The 25834-nt window shown below is 40.7% G+C and overlaps 1 protein-coding gene across 9 annotated transcripts in view; it reads left to right on the top strand.

The window, feature by feature from the left end:
* The first annotated feature begins 1288 nt into the window (after positions 1-1288).
* Positions 1289-25834, top strand: part of mcamb (melanoma cell adhesion molecule b) — a 44824-nt gene continuing 20278 nt past the window's right edge. For 5 of the 9 annotated variants that reach the window (XM_037775312.1, XM_037775311.1, XM_037775310.1 and 2 more), the window contains exon 1: positions 1290-1497. In XM_037775312.1, the coding sequence (XP_037631240.1) occupies positions 1434-1497 (64 nt within the window). In that variant the 5' untranslated portion in view covers positions 1290-1433. Of the gene's footprint in view, positions 1498-25834 lie in introns of all 9 variants that reach the window. The other 4 variants (XM_037775308.1, XM_037775305.1, XM_037775306.1 and 1 more) reach the window with 1 other exon arrangement.

Below are 25834 nucleotides of genomic sequence, written 5' to 3'. Positions count from 1 at the left end.
GTTGTTTAAAGGTCCCATCATGCTCATTTCCAGATTCACACTTGTATTTTGTGTTTCTACTAGAACATGTTTACATGCTTTGAACATTACGTAATGTTCAAAAAAAACCTTTATTTTTCCGGAATTGCAACAGAATTGCAACAGAATTGCATTGCTAGGCAACAGCTTGGGTCCATGTGTACTTCTTGTCAGCTGATGACATTCACATACACTGCAACCAGGAAATAAACTGGGACACATTTAGAAACTCGGGGCTCTGGACTCATTATTCATCTGTATTCATCTAAATAGATAAGAAACACAAAAGAGTGGAGACTGAGTTGTTTAAAGGTCCCATCATGCTCATTTCCAGATTCACACTTGTATTTTGTGTTTCTACTAGAACATGTTTACATGCTTTGAACATTACGTAATGTTCAAAAAAACCTTTATTTTTCCGGAATTGCAACAGAATTGCAACAGAATTGCAACAGAATTGCATTGCTAGGCAACAGCTTGGGTCCATGTGTACTTCTTGTCAGCTGATGACATTCACATACACTGCAACCAGGAAATAAACTGGGACACATTTAGAAACTCGGGGCTCTGGACTCATTATTCATCTGTATTCATCTAAATAGATAAGAAACACAAAAGAGTGGAGACTGAGTTGTTTAAAGGTCCCATCATGCTCATTTCCAGATTCACACTTGTATTTTGTGTTTCTACTAGAACATGTTTACATGCTTTGAACATTACGTAATGTTCAAAAAAAACCTTTATTTTTCCGGAATTGCAACAGAATTGCAACAGAATTGCAACAGAATTGCAACAGAATTGCATTGCTAGGCAACAGCTTGGGTCCATGTGTACTTCTTGTCAGCTGATGACATTCACATACACTGCAACCAGGAAATAAACTGGGACACATTTAGAATGTTTATGTTTAAATATGTGTAAAGGGTCTAAATATTGTATATTCGTGACATCACAAATGGGCAGAAATCCTGACGGCTTGTTTCAAACGCAGAGTTTCTGAATACGGGCTTGTGTGTATTTCCCTGTGGATTGAGTGTTTCGATACTTTCACAGTATTTATATAGGACTTAAGCCTGCTTTATAATAAAAAAACATGAAAATCTTACTTTTTTATAATATGGGACCTTTAAAGCAATTAAAGTGTCGAGAGGAAATGACACTTTTAAAACTATACTGTGTGCATGAATGATTTGGTACAGATTGGACATTATATTTTTTACAGTGGAGGACCTGGTGTCTGCCTCTGCCCCTCCTGCATCATCTCTATCTGCCTCCCCGCGCTGCTCTGCACCGCCGCTCCTCTACCACAGTTCTCCAGGAGGACCAGTCCTGTCAGACTCACTTCCATACATACACACACACACACACACCCACACCCCAGCACAGGACAGCTGCACCGCCGACCAGCAACAACCATGGCTGCACGGAACACCGCCTCTCTGCTCGTCGGACTCCTGCTCCTCTTCCTCACCTGGGGAGGTGAGTGCCCGAGAAATGTTTGATACTCGATCCCTGCAAAAAAAACAAGGCTTGTTGGTGTTTCAAACTGTCTGTAGACGCGTGCAAAACACCCAGAGACAGAAAATGATGTAGAAGAAGTTTGTCATGAAAGTAGAAAGTATGAAAGTTGAGTGTGATGTGAGCAGAAATTCAACTTTTCATCATCAGAATCAGAATCGTGTTTATTGCCAGGTGTAAGAGGTATACACTAGGAATTTGCTTTGGTTGGTTTTGTTAGTGCAAATAAGCAGTATAATAACACAAGAATAGATAAAAACGTTAGAATAAAATAAGAATAAAAAAAAATTAAATTCTACCAATATACAATATAAGCTAAAAACAAAAATAAACATGATATAAACATTTCCTATATGGGGTGCAGGAACCTTTTCAGAAGTCAACTGTTGCCTGCAGATCAACTTTGCCTCCTTGCTCGTACCAGCCTGTCCATATAGGTGCAGCTCCTGTGTTGTGTACACTGCCTGGATGGATGTGATACTGCACAGTCCCCTCTTGCTTACATTACTTCTCAGTCAAAATCTACCCACTCAGCCACAGTAGTAAACCTTCCAGCCACTGCAGCCCTATGTTGTTGTTGTAACCTGGGTGTACGCATGTGTTAAAGTTATCTTTCAAGTCCCCTATCTTGTGAAAGTCTTCACAGAAAGTAGATTTTTAGACAGTACTGCACAATAACTTGAAGGCTGTGGCACTAACTGAAGATGTATTATATATTAGGGGTGTAAGACAATATCGAAAAATCGAATATCGCGATATTATGATACTGTGTTGATTCTCAAAAACACTATAGATTTTTAAATAATAGTGTACACGCAAAGATGAACTCAGTCAATACTTTATTTCATTTGCAAAGAGATGCGCCCTCTCAGTGTATGTGTCCTCTCAAAGTAGTGCTGTGATGTCGGATGTTACAGACTGTGATAAATGCAGATCCCACTGTTGTGATTGCATAAGAAAGTAAACTTTTTACTCAGATTGTATGCATATGGTGGTGTGTTCTTTATACCATGAGTTTTCCTAAAATTGGATTTAAAAAAATCGCAATATATTGTGTTGCTTACAGTATGGCAATATATTGAATTGTAACCCCTGTATCGTGATATGTATCGTATCGCCAGATTCTTGCCAATACACAGCCCTAGTGGTGTTGGATGTCATAGGGACTGTGATAAATGCAAATGCATTGTTCTGATTGCATAAAAAAGTAAACTTTTTTTACTCAGATTTTATGCATATGTCGGTGTGCAATATATCGTCTTGCTTGCAGTATCGTAATATATCGCAATATATTGAATGGTAACCTCTCTATCATGATATGTATTGTATTGCCAGATTCTTGCCAATACACAGCCCTACTATATATAAGTTTTGAAGTGGACAAGTTTTTTTTTTTATACCTTCTTTCTTAATTTGAATGCATTTCCTTTGCTCTGAGGGTGTTTGCCGGTAGTGTGATGGATGGAAATGGAGTAATGTAAACCCCTTAAGGTGCAAAATATTGTAAGATTTGTACGGCTTTATTGTGAATAAACATGTCAGGATTGTTGGACACCTATACTGTGAAACATTCTAATTGAAATGAACATAATGAGATGCCAGGCTTTGCTGAGTACTTTCCATGGTATATGGAGGTAGTTGTGGTTAGTTTGAGTAGTTTGGCGCCTGTATTTTTAGACATCCACAGAGGTCTGGTTGTAGTCGGGGAGCTCTCCTCATCCGTCTGCTTTCTGTCAGCTCTCGTCGTGTTCCCAGCAGTGATCAAGTGGCTCAGTGCTGCCCAGGCAGCAAACTGTGTTTCTATCACACACAGAAACACACAGACAAACACATTCCCAGAGAGAGTGAGGTCCGGCTATCACTGCACAGGTTTTAGAGTGTGAAGCCAAAAGGAAAATGTTCACCTGTACAGTTTGTCGTCTTGTTTGTTGTTGATCACACTACTTCTTTAAATCAGCTGCGTGAGACTATAATAAAAAAAGTTGGATGGCTACTTGTGAGATGCATGATGAGGTTATTTTTAGAGGAGAGCGTGTGAGTGTAGATTTATACGCGGTGGTATGTGGGTTAGAAGGGCACGCCACCTCAGCTATCAACATTACACTTTCATTTTAAAAGGCTTTTTTAATTTAGTGTTGGTGTGCTTTCACTTGTTTGTTTAAACAAGACCAGTCAGTGTGTGCTGCCCTCACACCCCAACCCTTCCTCTTTAGGGATTCTGACTTCCCTCCTCTCTTGCCCTCCCACTCTCCCCACATCTTTACCTTTCCTTACCCCTGTTTGTCCCCCACCACATGGACCTCTCCCCGCCTCGTCCCTGTATTGTGCTTATCTCCTGTTTAAGTTCTGCCTGACCTTTTGTCCGTGATCTTTTCCAACTCTTATCACGTCCACTTCCTGTGCTTCTCCTTCTCTGGTTTTCTTCAGGCCTTGTGCTGGTGCCCTTCACCTCCAGGCCATATCGACCCTGACATTCATTGTATTACAGATTTGACAAATAACAAATATTGTCCAGAAACCCTCACAGGTACTGCATTAAATGAATAAAAGAATATGCTCAAATCATATCATGGCAAACTGAAGCTCAACAGACAACAACAGCTGTCAGTGTGCTGACTTGACTATGACTTGCCCCAAACTGCATGTTATTATCATAAAGTGGGCATGTCTGTAAAGGGGAGACTCGTGGGTACCCATAGTCACATCTGAGAAGCTGGAACCAGCAAATCTGCTTGAAAAATGACTTCAACAATGATTAAAAGCATATTAACTTGTTGTTAATTGTTAAATTGACCAGTTGTTTCATCTCTAATTGGTTTTATGCAAACTTCACGCCAGATTACTAAAAACAACCTGTTGCAGTGACTTTGTGGTCAGTTTTTCTCCCCCTCAAAATCTTTAGTGATGTTGGATAACAGCCACTCAGGCCTGCTGGATCTGCAAAGACGCTCTGTTTGAGTACTCGCACATGTACGTGCACATGCAGCACGAATGAGTGCAATTGTCTCCGTGCCAGATCTCCGTCTCCAGCCCCCAATGACATCATCAGACGAAAGACGGACATGTTGTTGGACTGCAGCGGTGACCCCCGATAAGGATACTATTCACTTCCTGTGACATCAGCTAATCAAGCCGGGCCAAAGAGCAGCCACACTGGACCTCGCTCATTTAAAGGTCATCACTTTCTGCCGTGGCGCTGTGCTTCGGCTTCATGAGCTCAAAAGTGCTGCTGCTCCTCAGATGAAGTGAGCTGGTCATGGACAATAAACACCCTTGTTGTGTTTCGACCGCAGCATAGAAAATTGAGGCCCAGTTATCTGGCGCAGGATCAGCAGAGCAGAGCGGGTTAGAAATGGAAGTCTCTAAATTCAGATCTCTCTTTCGGCGCAGCGAGGACTATTTATTTCCATGCATATGAGCAGAAAATTTAATTTGGAGGTCTTTGATCTTCTTTGACGTATGACCATTCATTTTTTTCCTGATGTCGGTACCTACATTTCTTAAATTGTGAGAAGTGATTTAAAAATATAACACTCTTATTCATTGAAAGCAGGCTATTGCACGATACATTCATAAATATTACATATTCTTCAATGCGTCTTAGTAACCAACTGATCAAATAATAATCAAACAATCACTATGCCCCCAGACCAGGTCCTTGTGTGGAGAAAGTTCGTCACAGGCACGTGGTGTCTTATCTTTGTCCTGAAATAAAGCCTTGAGCTGTTGGAGCGCTCCGTTTATGTGTTCCCATGCAACAGACTCCTCAGTGCATGAGCAGTCCACCGCTGTTTTTGATCAGGGCCGTGACGGTGCAACATTAATCTGGACATGTCCAAAATTGTTTTGGTGAATTTACAGTTGTTAGGATTAGTGAAACATAATCCAGATCCCCAGAGAAAACTTGGAAAGGAAACCGTACAAAGGCTAGAGAATATCAGTCTTGTTGTACCATAGTGACTGAGTTTAATAGAAAGGACAATAGATCTGAATACAATAGGAAATCATATGCATATATCTTGACAGTTCTTCTTAAACATGGCGCAGAGGTTTTGAGTTTTTGAGTGTATCTTTGTCTGTTTCTCAGACTTCAGGAGGTACAACGTTTTTTTTTTTTTAAAAGAATAATGGACAAACCATTAAAACCCAAGAGGCTGTTAGTGTGAACTGGTCGACTCTGGTGGTGCGACCTGTCTCTGTTTTTAGCATTAAAAGGGTTTCAGTAACACAAGTCACTACTGTACAGTATGATTATGTAAATGGAGCCTCTGTAATGTTTGAATGAAGAAAAAGCATCCTGTATGATTGAAAATTAGAATTTCCAAACATTTCATGCTGTTCTCATACACCGTTCGTAGCTATACCTATGAAAAATAATGCACTGTAATTTTTATATATATCCCACGAAATCAATTTGTTTGTAATCCACGTAATCGTGAACCAGGAAATATAAAGTGTGACAAATGCTACATAGGGAGGAGGTTGGGGTGGATAGATGGGTCAAAAAACACAGGACTTTCACCCAGGAGACTGGTTTTCATACACCGTGTGAAACCAGAAGTCAACGTTGATTTATTTGTCACGTAACTTCCATACTTAAGTTATGCCACTTCCGGAGTTATTTTAAGCCAAACCATGATCTTTTCCTAAACCTAACTAAGTAGTTTTGTTGCCTAAACCTAACCAAGTTGTTTCCTGTGAAGGCAGAATTTTATTTTGAAAATACTGTATGCATATAACAAGTGGAAATTGACACGTATTGCTGGACATTTGTAGGAAAACGAAAATGAGGAATAACTTTTCGTAAGATATCATAGAAATCGTTGTATGAAAATACGTTGAACAATTGTACCCATCTTCAATTCTTATTTAGTTGGGTACAGCCAGTGGCTAACAGATATTGCTGTCAAACTGTAGACTTCTCTTCATGTGCTACTTTTACACTATGTTTTACTATGTCACATAAACATTTCAGTGGTTTTATACCTCACTGAAAGACTCTGTTGTTCCCTGCTTATGGTCCAGTGTGTCTTGCTCTCTTAGGTTGGCCGATGATAACATCAAGTGAAATTTAGTATGTCATTAATATCCAGTAATCCATACAGTAAACACCACTTGTGGCCACAGCTGTTGCTGCTTGGCAAAACTTACATAGGCTGACTTTAAAAGATCACCGTGAGATTATTACTGTACTAATGCTGTAACCTTATAATAGATATTGGCAGCAACGTCCAACCCTCAGAATTAGAATCAGGAAATGTTTTTTGTCTGTCACAAAGATGTTTGAAAATGATTGAGTTTTTCATAAACTGACCAAATTAAGAAAACAAACCCCATAGTCTGAACAATTCACCACTGAATATCAAATTGCTCAGAGCTAGTGACGTAGAATAATAGGGGAGGTGGATGGGCCCAACAAACACAACTTTCAACCAGGAGAACAGCGTTTACGTTAGTGACGTTTGTCACGTTTTGTAGTGCCTTTTGTGACGTGTTTTCCGTAGTGATGTTATGCTGTTTCTGTACATAGTTTACTTAGTTTATGTACTAGTTTAAGCCCAACAATGATGTTTTTTATGCCCCCTGCTGGTACTACACCATCATACACACGTGTAATGTTCACGCCTCGGCGAGGCAAAACACGACACTGACACGTTATCCTCTAGTGGACAGTAGGTATGTGACGGTGAGGAAATTTCCGTGCACACCCGCTGCGACCGCTCCGTCCTCCTCACTGCGATTGCCTCATTAACATTATGGTTCCCTTATAGCATTGGGTCTGAATCTTAAATATTGCCAAATAGGCGATTTTGCTTTTTGCTTCGATACCAAATCCTCTGCCATCATCTTGTCTGTCAACACTCTCTTGTCCCGTGTGTGTGAAATCGGACTCCTGCAGCTCTGTGCTGAGACAGGTGGGACTATTTCACACTTTGGCAGGATATTGGGTTGAATAGTCATACCAGACTCAGTTCATTTTTCATGTCATACTTGGGTTTGTGTGGGAAAGCCAATGTAGAAGGTATTTCCTGGCTGATTTGTTGACAAGGGTACACGATTACATGTGTCTGTAATGGATTTGTTAGTGTTTGTGGTGTGTCCTCAATCAACCTGATTATCTGCTGTAGGTAAACCGTCAGGCTGAGGACATTGTTTGCTCTCCCACATGCAGATTTCGAGTCCTTGTCCAATAAGAGTTCTTGGGCTTGAATAAATTCTCAATACATTTGCATTGTGGTTGGCACCGTAAGGTTTCGACTATGTGTTAGACTATGAAGCAGAAGAAAAGCTGCATTTCTTTTCAGTTTTTTTTTTTTTTTTATGGGAACAGCGTTTTCATCCGGCGTCTCCCTGCTGAACCATATAATGGGTTGAGGCTTTGCACTTGGGAACATGGATTGTAGAAGCAAAGGGTTTCCTTTTACTGTTTGATCTCCCCATTGATGTGAATAACATCCATTATCACCATTACGTCGGTCAATATAGCAAACCAGTGATGGAGAGGCTGTTACTGGTGGAGAAAGCTCCGAGGACTTTGTGTTGCTGTCATCAGGGCCATTTTGTGCAGAATAGCAGCAAATGATTGTTTGTATTATATAGCTCGAGCAAAGAAACAATCTGCAGCCGAGCCTTGTTGAATGATATCTTAATATCAACACCTTTTGTTGCCAAAAGCGAGCGGTCTACGATTGTTTACTGTGTAAAAGGAAGGAAGGAAGTTCATATTCTGCCTTGTTCAGTCTTGTGTTTATCAGAACAGGGAAAAATACGCTTTTGTCCCAAAGAAAAATCGCTTTTGTTGTACACATGTTGGCTTGAAATGGACAAACATCTGCAACGAGTGATTTTGCAAATGCCACTGAATAATTGCTTTCAGGAAATACAGATTTTCCTGATTTGGCCAGTTTCAAAACAGTTTGGTTTTTATAAGAAACACACCACCAGTGATGCCCAACTGAAAGCCTTTACACAATAACGGCCTTGTCTGCAGATGTGCAACGAGGCATTTCATCTGTAAGTCATATTGTGGATTCAGTGTACTGTGATATGTTGCTCTATATTTGACTGCAGGGTAAATCCATTCATATATCATACAGTTTAGAAATCACCTTTAGCTAGCACAGCATCTGAGGAGACACTTCTCCTCTGACTGTTACCACTTACTGCTGCTGCTCCAACGGCCCTTTGAAGTTCCCTGATCAGACGGACAGCTGCGTACACCTGGTGCCCTTGCACGCACGCACGCATGCACGCACGCACGCACGCACGCACGCACGTACACACGCACGCATCACGCACACACACAAACGCTACCACTAATGACGTGTTGTCGCCATGTGTTATTTTTGTTAAAGCAAGGTTACTGTTACACTGCTGGTGACAACAAACTGTAGAACCAGACTGTCTAAATTCACGTTAACCTATACATTACATCTGTACAATCTGAAAGTATTTAATCATTGAGGTTGTAAACATAACACCATCCCAGCTGCAGACCAGAGTAGCTCGAATTCAGCTGCCCACACTCTGGTTTTGAATAAGCTGTGACAAGGTCTTCAAGGTTTAGGAGAGTCCCTCTCCTGACTTTACATAAATTAGTATTATAGGTGTTGTAACACATAGCAAACTCCTTCTTACTCCTCTCAAAATATTAATCGAGGATGATGAATGTTCAATGTAATTAACCCATTTGTGCCCACAACTGAAATTGCCTAAGCACAAATGTGAAGACATGTTTGCAATAGACTTCACATTATATTAAAGGTGGGAAAAAATAGATTCATCTATGTATCGCGATTTTTTTTTTACGATTCTGAAATTGATTTTTTTAATGCCAGAATCGATATATTTGTTTCATTTGAGTCAATGTGGAGGTAGAAGGAAGTTACCGCTTTTATTGTTGTAGTCAGAGTAGCAGGACGTCATATCTGTTCCGTATCCGTCAACCAAAACAAACCGCAATGAGCCGAAATGACAAAGTAGAAAACGGCGCAGGGTCCACGTGGATACGACCTGCACCCTTACATTTGAAATCCAAAGTGGTAAACACTACACATACAGTAAAGTATGGAAAAACTTTAGGTTTAAAGAGAACGGAGCTGACAGTAAGAGCTAGCGACGGACTTGGCGATATCAAATATCAAAGATTGCACACGTATGCAGTGTAAAAAAATATTTAATATGGAAAACATTTAATATAGATGTAAACATTTCAAAGTTGTACTTTTAGATACTTGCCCAAAGTATGCCCGTACCAAATGTCAAGACTTTTGACCAATCAGAACAAATGTTGTGGCATTTTTCCTTATCATACTAAATATAGTCTTTGGGCACAAATGGGTTAATACATTTTTGGCACAAAATCTTAATCATTATACCAAAAATTTTCAAACCATACATAAGGAGTGGCTTCTTCTTGCTTTTATTAGATATATTGAGTGCAAGTTGTGACATGCAGCAGGATTCAAACCACACCAAGATACACCAAGATTAGATGTCTTGCTCTACATCCTGTTTACCCCCGGCCTCAGCCACAGTCACGGTCGATTTATACATCTACAAATGTGCATTTTTCTGAAAAAGTAGTTCCAAACTAAAATGTGACTCTTAGGATTTTGTGTGAAAACAGTTTAAACCATATTTACACAAGGCTAATGAGCACTAAGTATAAAAGCCTCAGCACTAGGGAATGTATTGGGCGTTGACAGAAGCTGCTACCCGATCCCTTAAACAACCAGAAATTGCATCCCATTAAACCGGTTTGCAAACTGGAACATAAATCCTGTTAAAAGCCTGTTTTCATTGTGCGACACTAGAAAATTGTAAAATTCTCCTAATAATCCTGTTAATTTCTTTTAGTGACCATAGACCTTTTTTATTGCAGTGAGAGAGGTTAAGAGGTCAATGTGGTGCTTTTCAAAGCCATTTGAGTCCAAATTAGAGAACAGGATGAACGGTTTTGTTGCATCTACGGGTGCTCAGTTAGGCGTTTCGCAGGTTTGAACCTTGTACACTCTGTAGGAAAGCAGGATTTTTGTTCAGTGCCCTCTCTGACGTGTTGTATTCAGAGCACAATTCACTAGACAGTATCACAGGACTGTATATGTGATCTCCCCCCATTTGGAAGTCATTTAAAAGTCACGGAGAGCTGGTTTTATGAAGCTGGCAAGAGGAAGAAAGCTCATAGCGGTCCCTATCAAACTGTCTGGTCCTGCTTGAGCAAGGCACTAAAACCCCAACTGCTCTAGGGGCTCAACCCTGTGTGATGCTACACTTGAATATGAAATGGAGAGCAGGTATGGATGGATTTATAATAATTATAATATGAATATTTGTGCTTTTATTCTTCCAGATTATCTGCTAGACTTCTGCACACAGGAGTGATAATAATGATAACTCTGTGGGATGGCTTGTTAGTGAAACTTGGGTCACGGTTGAAACAACAAACCGAACTCTACGATGTTGTATATCAGCCCTGAAATAAACTCTAAGCCTCCAGCCGGCTTGTTTTCTTTAGATAAACTGAGAAAACTCTCATCGGCCAAAAACATCAACATTACTGAGGAGGTCACTGAAGAGACTTCTGTGATTATGTAAGACATGGTAGAGAGGTGCAGGGAACCGGTTTGCTAGTGTTGTTAGGTTGAGGGCTGAATGAGTCATTTAAAAAATGGCATTGATTTATCCCTTTATTTAATAACTTGTCTCTTACAGCAGTGCAAACTTTAGAAAAGTGCGTTTTTCTTCTCCACAAGTATGTTGTTTGGATTTCTTTCTGGCCCACTTTGATACACAAAAGTAAAAATTGTGTTGTTTTTTTTTATAGTGTTTGAAAGTGGACAGATCAGCGGTTTGTCCAAGAATAGATATGATGAAGAGGAAATTGCAGTTTTGATCACAGCGGAAGGGCTGTGGTTTTGTTGTTTTTAAGAGTCCAGACAGCTGCCTTGTTACTGGTGTTAATGGGCCGGCTCACAGGAGGGATGCAGCTTTTCAAACAAACACTAAGCAGCTTTTTGGTATAAAGAAACTGCCTGCCTTTATTTACACTCAGTCCGTTTGTGTTAGAATACAATCAGTAGTACACAGTAAAACACAGTAGTATTATGTTGTCCTCTGATTTCAGTGGTATTTTTTATATCTGTGCCTTGGCTCGTCATTCTGTGTTTTATCCAAAGTTATGTTCACTCCAACCAAGGAATTATCTTTGTTGCCAAGTGGATCCAAACTCAACCCTATCACTAGACGATAATCATCATTATTGGAGGATTCTGCAGAATCACAGATCACGTTCAATAAAAAATTTGTATTATACCCTATGCCATCGCTTGTGAAAATTCTGGCTTTGTGCATTGCTTAGGGAATGATCCTGGTTATGGCGAAAAAAAAACTATGACTTGTTAGGGTTAGGCAACTAAAACCTTTGGTTAGGGGTTATGGAAACATTGTGGTTACACACTTACAGTCTCCTGCATGAAAGTCCGATGCACTACAGGCCTATCCAAACTCTTACTTGTTACATTAATAGCACACTACTCAATGCGTCTGCCCTTAACGTTGGCATTAAACGTAACTTGTGGGTTGCAGAATTGTCCAATTTGGTTGTACAGTAATTCCTCTGGATACTGGGCTGTCAAAATCATATAGCATACAGATGCACAGTTTTTGTCAACCCGACAGCCTAAAAATGTGGGTTTCAATGAGCGCTAAAAGCTGCAGTTATGGAAAATGATGCTGATTGTCTGTTTACCACAGCCACTAAGAGAAAACAAACCATATAAAAAGCATATCTGCATATCAATCACAATGTCACAATGCAAATTTCTTCAATGCATGAATCTACTGTATGTACAGTTATAACTCACAGTACTGTTGTATTTGTTGTATTTAGGTGGCAAGACAAGCATTTGCCAGTTTCTAGAAGGGACAAAAGTTTGAGATCTGGCATTTTTGTCTCGGAAATCCCTTTTTTTTTCTCGCTGTGTTTCAAAGGGTGTTTAGTGGCCCCCAGACGAGCCAGCTGTTCCTTTCTGTCAGTCACAGCGACTCCGATGTCAAAACGATGGTTTCTACATGGTGGTTTGGCCTTAAGAAATAGTGATCATTCTTAGGCGTTGCAGGGGTGTGGAGTTTTACCAAAAAATGTTGAAATCGACACCATTCACACTGTCAGATGGTATAAGGGATGTGTGATATATGGGCCATATGTTTATCGCAAAAATGCATTTGGGCAAAAGTTCATTCACTGACATTGCAAAACTCCAAAACCACTTTGCTTAATTTGTAAGGAAATCCAGTAATTTATGTCCATCGAAACTGTCTGAGGTTTACAGTGACAAAATACAGTAATTATAATAAGCTTGTTTTGTTAGTAACAACTGTATTTAAATGAATAGTCCACTGTGAATAACCTGAAACCGGAGAAGGAAAGATGTTGTGCATGCATCATCCTGAAAACAGCCGCTCTATAACGCCTTAAATGCAAAAATCTTGGTTGTACGTGCAGTGTCTCCACTCTCATCCTCCTCTCCAGATCCTTTTTCATAGATGATGATGATGAGAGCTAACCTTGTTTGCTCCGGACTATTTAAGGGATAAATATGGTGAGATTATATGAGCCAAATTAAATTTGGATGTGATGATACATTGCGTCTCTCCACAGGGTCTTAAGCATGCACAAACACATACCTACACATGGCACAGGGAGATTTAACTACGACTATGAACTGTTAAAGAACATTAACTCCTATAGCTCTTATACTACATGTTGACTGATGAAGGTCTGTCATTTGAGATTTTGTTTTTTTATATTTGACAGAAAGGGTACAAAAGACAGACATAGATAGAGCAAGAGAGACAGAGAAAGATTGAGTCTGATGAAGGCTTCGGAGCTGAAATGCGTTTGGTTTTCCCCCAAATAAATACGACTTGCGTTTTGTTTCTTTAGGGGAATTCATGTGACAAGGTTTCAGGCCACTAAGATGTCTTAAAAGAAACCAAGAAGTCTCGCTTTATTAGATTTTTATCTCTTACAATTTTGTCAAAGGAGGGAAGCTTTTAAACATGAGCATCCACAGAGCTGCAGGACATCCAGCCAGCGAATCTGTGATCCTGGATTGCATCAATAAGACATTAATGTAACAGAATACAAAATAGAGAGATGTTTAAACAAAGCCAGCAGTACCTGAGGAACTGGTATCTGATACTGATAAGATGGTAACAAGACGGGGCTACGAGGACGGGCTTGAATTTTCTTCCAGACCTAGATGTGGGAGATGTGGTTTCCAGACGTTGGTATGCTAAGCACATGGAGTAAAGTAGTGAAAACCTCACCGTGTGATTGATTTTATCCAGCATGATATACGGTCAACTGTGTTCATGGGAACAGTTTATAGCATTGAGGAGAAAAACCACGTATGTGCTTTAGATTTGTGATGTGAAACTGAAGGGTGATTTCAAACCGGAGCAGAGAGGGCGACTTCAAACAACTCTCACGAATGGTCGAAACACTATATAGACATTTAAACTGATGTTGGATAATATTATAAGAATGATTATATAATGTAGAAGTGTTATTTTGTTGGTGTGAATAGAGATCATTGATTAGCAGCAGTGGCAGCAGAGGAATGCAGCATCCACAAACATCTACACCATCACTTTGTGCTGCTGAACGTTGATTTCTGGTCTCTTTTTCATTCTGACACGGTGATTTATGTGCTCCTTCCCTTTTCCTCTCTGCTCAGAGGTCAAACACACACAGAGCCCTCTCTGTCCCTCTGCTAAGTGTTGCCAATGTGAGAGAAACTCTCACCGCCCGAGTGAGGGGACTCTCCTTTTGCTCTCTGGGCTCTTTTTGGTTTTTAGTGTGATAGAGATGAGCCTCCGGGGCTGCTCATTTACCAGGAACCGTGGCTAATTGCTGCAAAGTTCTGGCTGCTGGGGTAGAGACAAGTGAAAGTTATATCACCCATCTGTTGCTAAAGGTGCAGTTAAGGCAGGACGATTTAGTTTCATTGTCATGTATTTGTCTGTATGCATTAGGGGCGGGAAAAAAAATCGAGCTATCGTATATTTGCTTCATTTGAGTCTATGCGGAGGTAGAAGGAAGTTACCGCTTTTAGTAACGTAGTAGTCTGAGTAATGTGACGACTTATCCGTTCTGTATCCGTCAACCAAAACAAACCATAGAAAGTAGAAAATAGCGGAGGGCCCGCGTGGATATGACTTGAACCCTCACATGTTAAATCCAAAGTGGTAAACACTACACATCCAGTAAAGTATGGAAATACTTTGGGTTTCACATATTGCCAGAAAGAGCAGAGCTAGACATCACGGCTAAAGCTGCATGCTAACTCTGTCATGGACAGGAAGCGTTATCGTATTGTAACGTGCGGTCAAACCAGCCGTCACTCTCATCTCTGTGGTCAAATCAGCCGACGCTATAGTTGTAGAGCACCCATATACTGACATTTATGTAAATGCACTCAAACAGCCTCGATGGAGCTGACCATGGATGTATAAAGAGAATGGAGCTAATGGGAGAGCTAGCGACTGACTTGGTGAAGGTAGCGAAAGTACGTCTGGTTTTCAAAATAAAGTGTTAACAAAGGGAACTGTATATAGAAAGTATACAGAAATAAGATTGATTGGATTATAATCTCCCAGAAGTATAAAACATTACATGTCCCTTATAAATTAAAAACAAAATACCACTAAGTTGTGAGGGAAATGTCTTTATTCTTTCGACTTTTGGGTTGCTGGAAAAAATTTTATAATAATTCCTGACAATGACTGATATATTTGACTTCAGGACATCTCTGACTACATACATGCTGAAAATCAAACATTTTTACTATATAAATTTAAATATTATATATAAATTTTTTCCAATGATCTAGTGTTAAAAAAGTTAACAAAAATCACAATAAATTGTAATATCGAATCGCAATACTTAGAATGGAATTGCAGTACTTAAGAATCGCAATACATATCGAATTGCAACACAAGTATCGTGGTAGAGATAGGTGTATCATCCCAGCCCTGGTAGATAGATGCTAGAAAGACAGCTAGCAGAGATTTAAGCTCTAGCAGTACAAAGCTTGAGCTGATCCTGGATCTGAAGTTGTCCTCTGGGAGCTTCATGTGCACAAGTGGAGACTAGAGGCCTGTCAGGATCTCTGTCTATTCTCTGATAGTTCAACACCCTGCTTAATAATGGATGTTGTTTTCCTGAAATAATGCTCCGCGCTCATCTAATGCACATTAGGATCCTTTTAACCTAATGCAACCCTTCAGGCCTCAGCCGTGACACTGTCGCTGACTCCACAGAGCAGACTTGATGTGTTTGCTGTGACTACGCAGTGTTTAGTTACAGTGGATCTTTGTTAGTAGTTAACTTTTATGGTTTGCTTTCCTCTCTGGCTTCAGTGTTTGTCTATGGGATTATTAACTTCTAAATTTATAGTGTTATCTGTCAGTGTCTCAAAGCTTTAGTTATGCATCATTTTTATGTTTATGCTTTAAGTTCTTTCTCTTCTAATGAAACTGATTGCTAAAACATCTTTTTCTTTCTAAGTCACACCAGACATTCAGTAGAAAGTGATCTGGCATGATTTGATTTGGTTTCATTCATAAGATTTTTATCGGCCTTTTCCAAGTAGAAACAGCTGATGGTGCAGTCAAAAGGGACCATTGTTTCATTCGCTGGATCGCTTCCTTCATCATGCTGCACAAAAACACCCGGGACCTCAGATCAAAACATGTGAGATATTTTAAATCGATCTTATTATTTGTCCTGTAATAAATAGGCAAAGCTTTTGGCAAGTAAAGCATGTGATCAAGAGATGAGTTCAACACTAATACTGTTTTTTGCAAGAACTTGAGATGATGTCAGTGTTATTAAGAACGTATTCCTTTTCTTTTCTTTGGGCAGTTTGCACATATTACCAGTTTAATTTTTACCTATAAATTCTCTCCCACTGTACTGGGGATCTGAACTTGTGCAGCCAGTGTCTAAATCAGAGCCTTAAAACTGCAGTAGGCAGAATGTTTTTGGCATCATTGGGCAAAAATGTCATAATAACCTTTCAGCATATTGTAATTCAAGTGTTCTGAGAGAAAACTAGACTTCTGCACCTCCTCATGGCTCTGTTTTCACGCTTTAAAAAATCTGTAGCCCGTGACGGGAGACTTTGGCCAATCACAGGTCATTTCAGAGAGAGAGCAGTTGTTCATTCAACGGAGGCAGCTGTCAATCACTCGCGAACTCCGATCAAACGGTCAAACTAGGCAGCGCTGATCAAATATGAATCAATATTCTGTTACTGTAATGCCTATTTCTCTCCTCAAATGTTTTCAGAAACATCTTGTAGTGTACTGTTTAGCTGTAAAACGAGAAAGTTTGCTCCAGCTGGTGGGCGGTGCTTGGTATTTCCTCAACTGATCTCAACATGGCTGCTGGGTCACAAACTTTCTCATTTTATCGAATTTTTTTGCTCCCTAGTTTGGCCGTTTGATCGGAGTTTGCGAGTGATTGACAGATGCTCAGAGACGGCAGACTCCAGCTCGGCTCTGATTGGTTGTTTTCCTCAGGTCTGTGAAATCTTGCAGATGCCATTAGGAGCACCAGAGGACACAGAGGAACATGATTTTTTATAGATTACCTGTCTCACAATGTGATGTATTACCCATTAAAACAGGATGTTGTGGCTGGACACAAAACAGTGAGGCATAATTCATTCAAGTATAAACCGATGGGATATCAGATAAGGAGAATATGGTGGTGCGTAGATTAATTTGCTAATAACCAAACCTGTTCCTGCCAAATCCCTACAGGAGGCACACAAAATGTGTGACGATTTTAGAGGATTTTTTAATGAGGCCTTTGTGTTCTTACAACCGTTGTCATGTTACATGAATTCTTCGTCGTAAACATGGGAAGCATTCCTATGCTACCATCTATCCTATATGGCATGAATGCCATATCAGGTCACCACTTCCTTTCTCACGAAGGAAAATGTTTCCATGACGTTAAAGTGTCCATTTCATGTGATCTTTAACTCTTCCAACTTACATATATGACATACATGCATTTGATTTTTGTCAGGGTTTTTATTTTATAATGCCAGATTGCATATGAGAAACACTGACTGATGGTGCATGACATGTGTAAATACACACACGCCTATTGTTTTTATGCAAGCTCACACACCGGGCGGTGGCGTCGAGACGCACGTTATACAACACAAAACTAAACGACAGCGTGTGTCGCCTTTTATCCATCCGACCATTTGTCTGGTCTTCTTGTTACACTGGCACTTAAACAGGGGTGACTTTACATTTTGACGTAAGGTTTTGGCGCAGATATTTCCATATCAAACAGTCACACACATTCACAAACATGCATGTGTGCATGTGCACAAATGTGGCAAATAGATGTCCTGTCATGAAAGAGCAGTAAACGATTTTGTGATTCATTATTAGCACTGGCAGCGTCCACCAAAAAAGGAAAGAGCTGCTGCTGAGTACTTTATCCCGTGAGTCAATGGGTAAAAAGCTTTCAGTGTTTGTGGGTGTGTGTATCTGCGATCTATCTTTAGATATAATATGCCAGCAGCAAGCAACGTACATCTCATACTTGTAAAGCCATGTCATGGGACTTCTCTCTCTCTCTCTCTCTCTCTCTGTTTGACTTTCTGCACCATCACAATCAGCATTGTACAAAAATACCGTCCCTATTGGCCTTTCCCATACTTCCAAAACAGCTTGTGTTATTTTACTTCTGCCTGCTCACAGAGTGGCTGATATGGAGACCATTTTGTCATCTGGGACGTGGGAAAGAGGATGGAGGGGGCGTTTGTACCACTATAGGAGCAGGCAGGAGGAAATGGCCCACAGAGAGTCACTCAAACACACACACACACATACACACAAATGCAAGTAGGCATAGATTTGAGAGATTGTGAGAGTAATTTAATAATGTTTTTTTAATACTATGGGACGTGGCTTTGGACATGGGAAGATGACCGCATCCCACATGAAGTCAGAAGACATATATTCAACACACATTTTATATGCATCTGTGCGTGTGTGTGTGTGGGCATATCAAAATAGCTGAGTGTGGAAACTGAAGAGGAGTAGGTGTTGCTGCCAAGTATTTATCAAAGGCTGGGGCACAGAGTGAACTCTCTTTGGAGTGTAACTGCTGAGGGAAGACCAAAGAGCTGCTCACAAAGAGGGATTAGCCTCAGGTCAGTGAACCTGTGTGAAGGCCTGCGGTTAGATCTTCACACCCGTAGTCTGACACTACTCACAAATATGGTTGGGCGATGTCTACCGATCTGGCATATGACGATGTCCACAGTGCTGAGAACTCAAACTGTGGACTGGGTCTGCGTGAGTCATCCAAACTAATCACATCATATGGGCACAAAAATCATGATGCTGTACTCGTGGTTTATGACATACAGCTATCGGCGATGGACGATGGCGTCGTTCATCGACCCAACCCTACTCACAAATAATTTTTCCAGCAGTCCAAGAGTCTTCGTTATCTTAGGTCTTTATTAATTAAAAAACTGAAGTGTACATAAATGGCATTATATGCCCAAAATGTGTAGTGAACTTAAAGTTGAATAGACCTTTTTCACTGCAGATCTTTTGACATGTTAAACACAGATGCACAGATGCTACTAATGCTAACGAGGTATTACCAACACTTAGTGACAATGTGGCAGCCTGGAGAATAACACTTCTCGGTCACTGCCAAAGACATCAAGAACTCCCAGCAAGCATGCTGATGCTGCGGGAACCAACGCACGGGCATCGATCACAGGGACGTCCTGAGGAGAGATGCTGGACAGTGCTAGCCAGATGTATGGTGGACTGAGACAGCTGGAAGCTCCACTTGAAAGTCCGTCTGGGGACGACCCAATGACATCAATTCCGATAGTTGTATTATCACTCTTTCCATCCACCACTATTGGTTTTGTGTTATCAGTCCTACTTGTATTAGCTATTACAGCTGCTAGACTAATATTGTGGCTGCTTCTCTCTCTCTCTCTCTCTCTCTCACTCTCACTCTCACTCTCACTCTCACTCTCACTCTCGATCTATCTATCTATCTATCCCCCCATCCGGTCTCGGCAGATGGCCGCCCGCCCTGCGCGCGGTTCTGCTCCAGGTTTCTTCCCAGTAATCGGGGAGTTTTTCCTGGCCACAGCGCGCTTGGTGGATCCTGTTGGGTCTCTAAACTATGGTGTACGGTCATAGACCTGCTCTATATATAAAGCGTCTTGAGATAACTTCTGTTGTGATTTGACGCTATACAAAAATAAATTGAATTGAATTGAATTGAGATGCAAATAATAATATTATTATTATTATTATTGCTGCAGCAGAGCCATAATTAATGTTATTAACTCCACATGTGCTTTTCCTGTTGTGACAAGTAAAAATGTCTGCTGTGAAAAAAGTGTATGGACGGACGTGAGTCATTTGAGAACAATAAAGGAGCAAGAGCGCCTATAGTATCCCACACTCAAGTTCACCGTCACTGTGGCAAGAAAGGCTTTGTTAGTAGTTTCCCCAGAATTGTTGTGCAGTGAATTTAGGTTTTTATTCCTGGAAAAGGGGTCATGATAAAAAAAGTTTGGGTACCACTGGCATTAAGTGTGAGATTCTAGCTCTAAATTGGCATCCAGTGAAAATATAGTTCAATATGCTTCAGTGTTACGGGGGGTTAAGTGATAATTTGACTCCAGGAAGTCACTGCATCCGGCTGAGAGATAGTGCAGCACATAACTCCTGTAAAACCACAAATTAGCTTGGTTTTGACACTTTGTTTTTTTGTACAGATTTAAAGAAATGAGACATAACTTTTTGATTAGTGAGCTTTAGAGATGCTGCTAGGTGGATTTTGTTACCTTTGGACAGAGCCATGCTAGCTGTTTCCCCCTGTTTTCAGTATGTATGCTAAGCTAAGCTAACCGACTGCTGGCTGTAGCTTTTTATTTCTCATACAGACATGAGAGTGGCATCGATCTTCTCCTCTTAACTCTCTGCAAGAAAACTCATTTGAAAACTAATTTCCCAAAATGATGAACACATATTCCTTTAACCTTAAATAGTCGATTCCATAAACTGTATATAAGAAGTTGACGTAGTCACCAGGACGTCACCCATTGGTTTGTGGACTGCACTTTTGAAGCCTCAAGTTTGGCCTTTTGTACAACCGAACGCTGAATAAGACATTTTCAGGCAACCAAAAATGTTATAATTAACTTTCATGAATGGAAAACACACTGTGAAAGGGTTAAAGTTGTAAGACGAAAACACAGGCATCACCCAGACCGGACAACGCTTTGGTAGCGATCGATCAATCACCAGGTAGCCACGCCCTAAAGCATACCCTGCTTTATGGTCTATTTGACTCTAAATGGGACCATAATTTACTAAATGAACATCATGCTGTATTGAAAAAGACTTGAAACTAGTGATTGAGACCATAAACTCATGTTCAAAATGTTTACTGAGTTAATAAATCAAGTGAGAAGTAGGGTCATTTTCTCATACACTTCTATACAATCAGACTTCTTTTTGCAACCAGAGGAGTCGCCCCCTGCTGGCTATTGGAAAGAATGCAAGTTTAAGGCTCTTCCGCAGTGGCTTCACTTTTGAGACCCGAAGATTTCCCCCTAGTTGATTCACTTAAAATTATTTAAGAAAAAAAAAAAATTCTCACCTACTGTACCTCTTTTGGCTTTATTTGCCCAAATTCTAAGAGATTTGTCCTTTAAAATTGATCTGCCATTCCAATACAATGGAGGTGGATGACATTCGTGAATTAGTGAACACTTTTCACTGGAGTTAATTTCTGCTGAAGATATTGTCAACCAGTTTCAGAGGAACTATGTGTTCTGTGGATTATCCAGAGTAACAGGGACACAAACAAAGTGACCTTATGTGACCCGTCTAAAGCTTAATTGCCGTACTGTTGTAACAGTTGTGAGTCCTCATAGCCCCCCTGAAAGATCGACTGGAGCCTAGCGTGCTGAGAACCGAGCCAGGTCTGATCTGTGCAACAGGTGGTCTGTTGAAATGGAATATAGCGTCAGATCACCAGGAGAAATCAGAGAGCGATGTGACTCCCTCTCTATCTCCCCTGTTGTGTGGTCCACTCTGATCCTCTCCACTGTATTTACATTCCTTGTATCCTCCGTCTCCTCTGCCTTTTGGAAATCGTTAATTCTGATGGCATGTTGAGTGGATACTGCCGCTGTTCGGCTCCAGCACTCTGGGGATCAGTGTGTGTGTGTGTTAGGGAAAGTGTCTGGCAGGTCACTATGACAAGTTGACCTTGTTTTCTCTCAGGCATCGTGGGAATGTGCCGTTTGGGTGCTGCAGCTGCCGCCGTCCATCTCATTGTCTCTGCACGCAGCGATTAAAACATCACCTGAACCCCACACAGGCTCCATGCAGAGGAGCACTTCCAACTGTGTACGATGTATAGGGTCACAGCTAATGATTATTTGTATTATTAAACTGTCAGTCAGTTTTTTTCTTTGATCTATTAATTAAGTGTCAGTCTAGAAGACATCAGAAAGTGGTAGAAAGGGGACATCCTGGTAACCACTGCAACTGCAACGTTCTCGGTTCCAGCAAAACATTCCAACTAGATTATGCATATTGCAGTTTTTACAACAAAACGGGGACCCATTTGTAAAAAAACAGTGGGCAACACCGTGGTTTGAAAAGTGAAGCCAATGCTGAAGTGCCTTAAACTTGCATTCTTTCTAATAGCCAGCAGGGGGCGACTCCTCTGGTTGCAAAAAGAAGTCTGATTGTATAGAAGTCTATGAGGAGACAAAAACCAGTCCACAAACCAGTGGGTGACGTCACGGTGACTACGTCCACTTCCTATATACAGTCTGGTATGGTAAAACTTTGCTCCACAGCGCTACTGCTGGTTAAAAATGTGACAGGGTAGCTTAATTTTGAGAAAGTGGAACCAGTATCTGTTTGACAATTTACTTAATAATGGACAATATATATCAAAATTGTTAGCGAATCATTTTCAATCAATCGAGTCAGCTAATCAATCAATTGACTGATCATTTCAGCCCTAATATACCTGAAAGGTGTGTTTGCAATGTACATTACATAGTAATACATATAATTTGATAATAATCAACTACATCTGGTTTACTAATCTGCACTCATCCCATGTTGATCCATTCACACCTAAAACTCCTGTAATTCCTCAGAGTCCAGTTTCTAGCTTCTATTTCTGTTTGGAGCTGTTGGCCAGTCCTCTCTGCTTCAGGAGAGTTACTGTGTGCAGCCAACATTGCAGGAACAGAGCCATCCACCCAGGCCAAGGTCGCAGCAACAAGACTAGTTTTACAAATGTCTCCTCTTAATGTAAACTTAATAAGGTCACTAGTCTCTTCATTAATAAATGAAAGCCTTGCTAACTGTTAACAGTTAATGCAAGCAAACAGGATGAGAAAGAAGCATGCATATTTATGAAGAAAGAGTAAAACACAGTTGGGTGAAAGAACCTGGTGTCGGAGGGGTTTATGGAAAGATCCCTAATGAGCACCATTGATCAAAGAAGTTGTGAATTCTCTGCAGAATTACAGCTGACAGGATTGTTAGCTGGAGCTTTAAAAATGTTTTAACCAAATCTTAGTATTGCAAAATCATGGCTGAACAATATCATGTGTATTTATTAGCCTCTGCTGTAGAGAAATCTGTCATTCTTTTATTTGAGTGCCTCATTCATGGCATTATAAACCCGGCTGCATGTTGAGTTTATGGAGAAATGTGTGTCTGCTGTGCCAGAGCTGTGAGGGGGATTCATGAGTCACTGGGAGTCCTTTTCCTTCTGAGGGCCTGATTAAAGCTGTGTGTGTGTGTGTGGTTTTGTTAAAATGCCTTTGGGTGCGTCACAGGACTAATGTGATCGATGAACGTGTGACAAGGCCTTTAGTGTGTACGTTTTTAAGAGTTTCTCATAACATTCCTTTGCACCATTTAGCCGAGTCGAGTTGACCCGAACTAAGTGGAACTACTGTTCTGGCAATGGATCTATGAAGGGGTGCGGTGGGGGGGGGGGGGGGGGGGGGGTGGGGGGGGGGGGGGGGGGGACGACAAGACATTTGGCTGCATCTGCGCATCCCTCAAATATGTCTATGTATGAAGATTCTCAGTCTTCCAGGAGATAGGACCTGCTGTATTTGCTTGTCAGTACCATATTTTCACTAACTGGAGTCACCAAATTCATTCTTGTTAACTTGAAACCAAATTTTACCCTTAAATGGCTTTGAATTTTGAAAATAAGAAAACATTTTTTTATGCTTGACTATATCACATATTTGTTCTGTATCTGCTTCCAGTCACAGATAAAGGGGCATTCCAGTAAATGAACAGCGACACAACGAATCACCCTTTCATTTTCCGATTTTGGATTCTCAACCGAACACGAAAAAGATCACAAGATAAACGGTTTTAATATATGTTATTTGTTACTGAATAAAACACATTTTCCAAAAGGTTTGGTGTGCTTTTATGCATGTTTGTAAACCCGAGGACAAGAAGTTAAAAATACAATCCAAAAATTGAAATACCTACCCAATGAACGAATAGTTGAATATTCAGGTCCAGCCATACTTATTACCAGTTATGAATATCTTTGGCATGAATCAGAGAGCTGCTGAGTTGAATGAATGCATCCTGAAAGTAAAAGGTGCCTTTGTGTGGGAGGACTTACACATACTTCTCATTCAGCTTATCAGGAGAAATGAAAGTTAGAAGGTCAGCGACTTCTAGTTTGTCTCTCTGTATTTCTCTTCTCACTGAGTTGTTATCTTCAGCACTTCCTTCTCCCTGCAAGATACTGTAAGTGTGCCATTGAGGGATTAGAGTGATAAATGTCAGAGGCCACAGCAACTGTCAGAGAACCGAACACCCTCTTTCCTCACACATCTCTTGATTTCCCCTCCCACCCCACCTCTGTCTTTTCTTTCTCCGTCCTCTCTCGCTCGTCTTTTATCTGTTTTCTCATGTTAACTCTATTCACTCTCCTCGGACCTATTTACATCCGTACAAAGAGCAGCCTGACTGAGGCACTGTTTTCCCATGCTCTCTGTCCTGAAGTAGGGCTGCTATTTTTGGTGCCAGCCGGGTCAGTGCACTGTAATTCTGCTGTATCATGTAAGCAAACAAGCTTGATAGGCCATTGTTATTCTTAGATGTGACAGGGCTGGAAACATGTCCCGGAGCTGTCGCTTTATTTTACTGGCGTGCTTGAGGGGTAATATTTGGTTTGACATCCACTGTGGTTTGCATGCTCTGTTTCAGTACAAAACTTCCAAGAAGTGATTTCATAATAGAATTAAAATTGAATGTAATACGGCCCTTGTTATTTTTAAGATGATTAGATTTATGCTCTCACGTGTTGTCTGTCTTTTTCATGTTAATACTGTTACTCAGCAGTGCTATCACCTGACAGGAGAAGCTGTCTCGATACCTGTCCTCCCTTTTAATATAATAATCATACTCGTCCTTTCATTTCTTTATTCAGTAGAGTCTCAGCCTTTTCTTTGGGGGACCTGCCAGAAGTAAATTAAACATGAATCAGAGTCTAAGCAGGGGAATCCTCGGTATGTAAATATTAATACAATACCTTAAAATCTAAACTTGTGATAGAAGAAGCAGATTATGTAAGGACTCTGTTATGCAAACAAAACTCTCTTTCAGACTAATGGGTTCAGGACTACAAAGTTCCTTTTAGAGAGAGCAGAAATGCTGCCGGTGAATCACTAAAACAAGTGGAAACTAGAATGGCACTCGGAGAGCGCAGACCTCCACCAAGCTGCCCGAGTACGATGCCCATCCACGTGTAATTTTGTTAATGTTGAGATCAGCTGTACGTAGCGGAACATCGTAAAACACTTCTGTCAAAATGGACAGAAACAAAGTAAAACTCACCTAAACTGTCGTCGTTACTCTTTCCAACAATCACCAAGTGTGCTTTGGTTGAACTCAACTGTAATTTCACTGAGTTTAATGTGAAAAAATGCCAACAGGTGTCCCCCCTCCCTCCACCCCTCGCTCGCTCTCTGTCCCTCTCTCTGCAGGCAGAAGGAAAGAGGCAGGGTGACGCGTCATGAATGCGTCATTAGTTACACTGTGCACGTCTTAAAGCCTGTGGTGTAAATGCAAAGGCTGAGCAGAGTTATTTAAAAAAATTCCCGAAGCCGGATCATGATCCAAATCATCACCAAAATCTAATGGA

Source organism: Sebastes umbrosus, chromosome 7, assembly GCF_015220745.1.
Source record: "Sebastes umbrosus isolate fSebUmb1 chromosome 7, fSebUmb1.pri, whole genome shotgun sequence".
Lineage (NCBI taxonomy): Eukaryota > Metazoa > Chordata > Actinopteri > Perciformes > Sebastidae > Sebastes > Sebastes umbrosus.
This window is presented reverse-complemented; position numbering and strand designations above follow the sequence as displayed.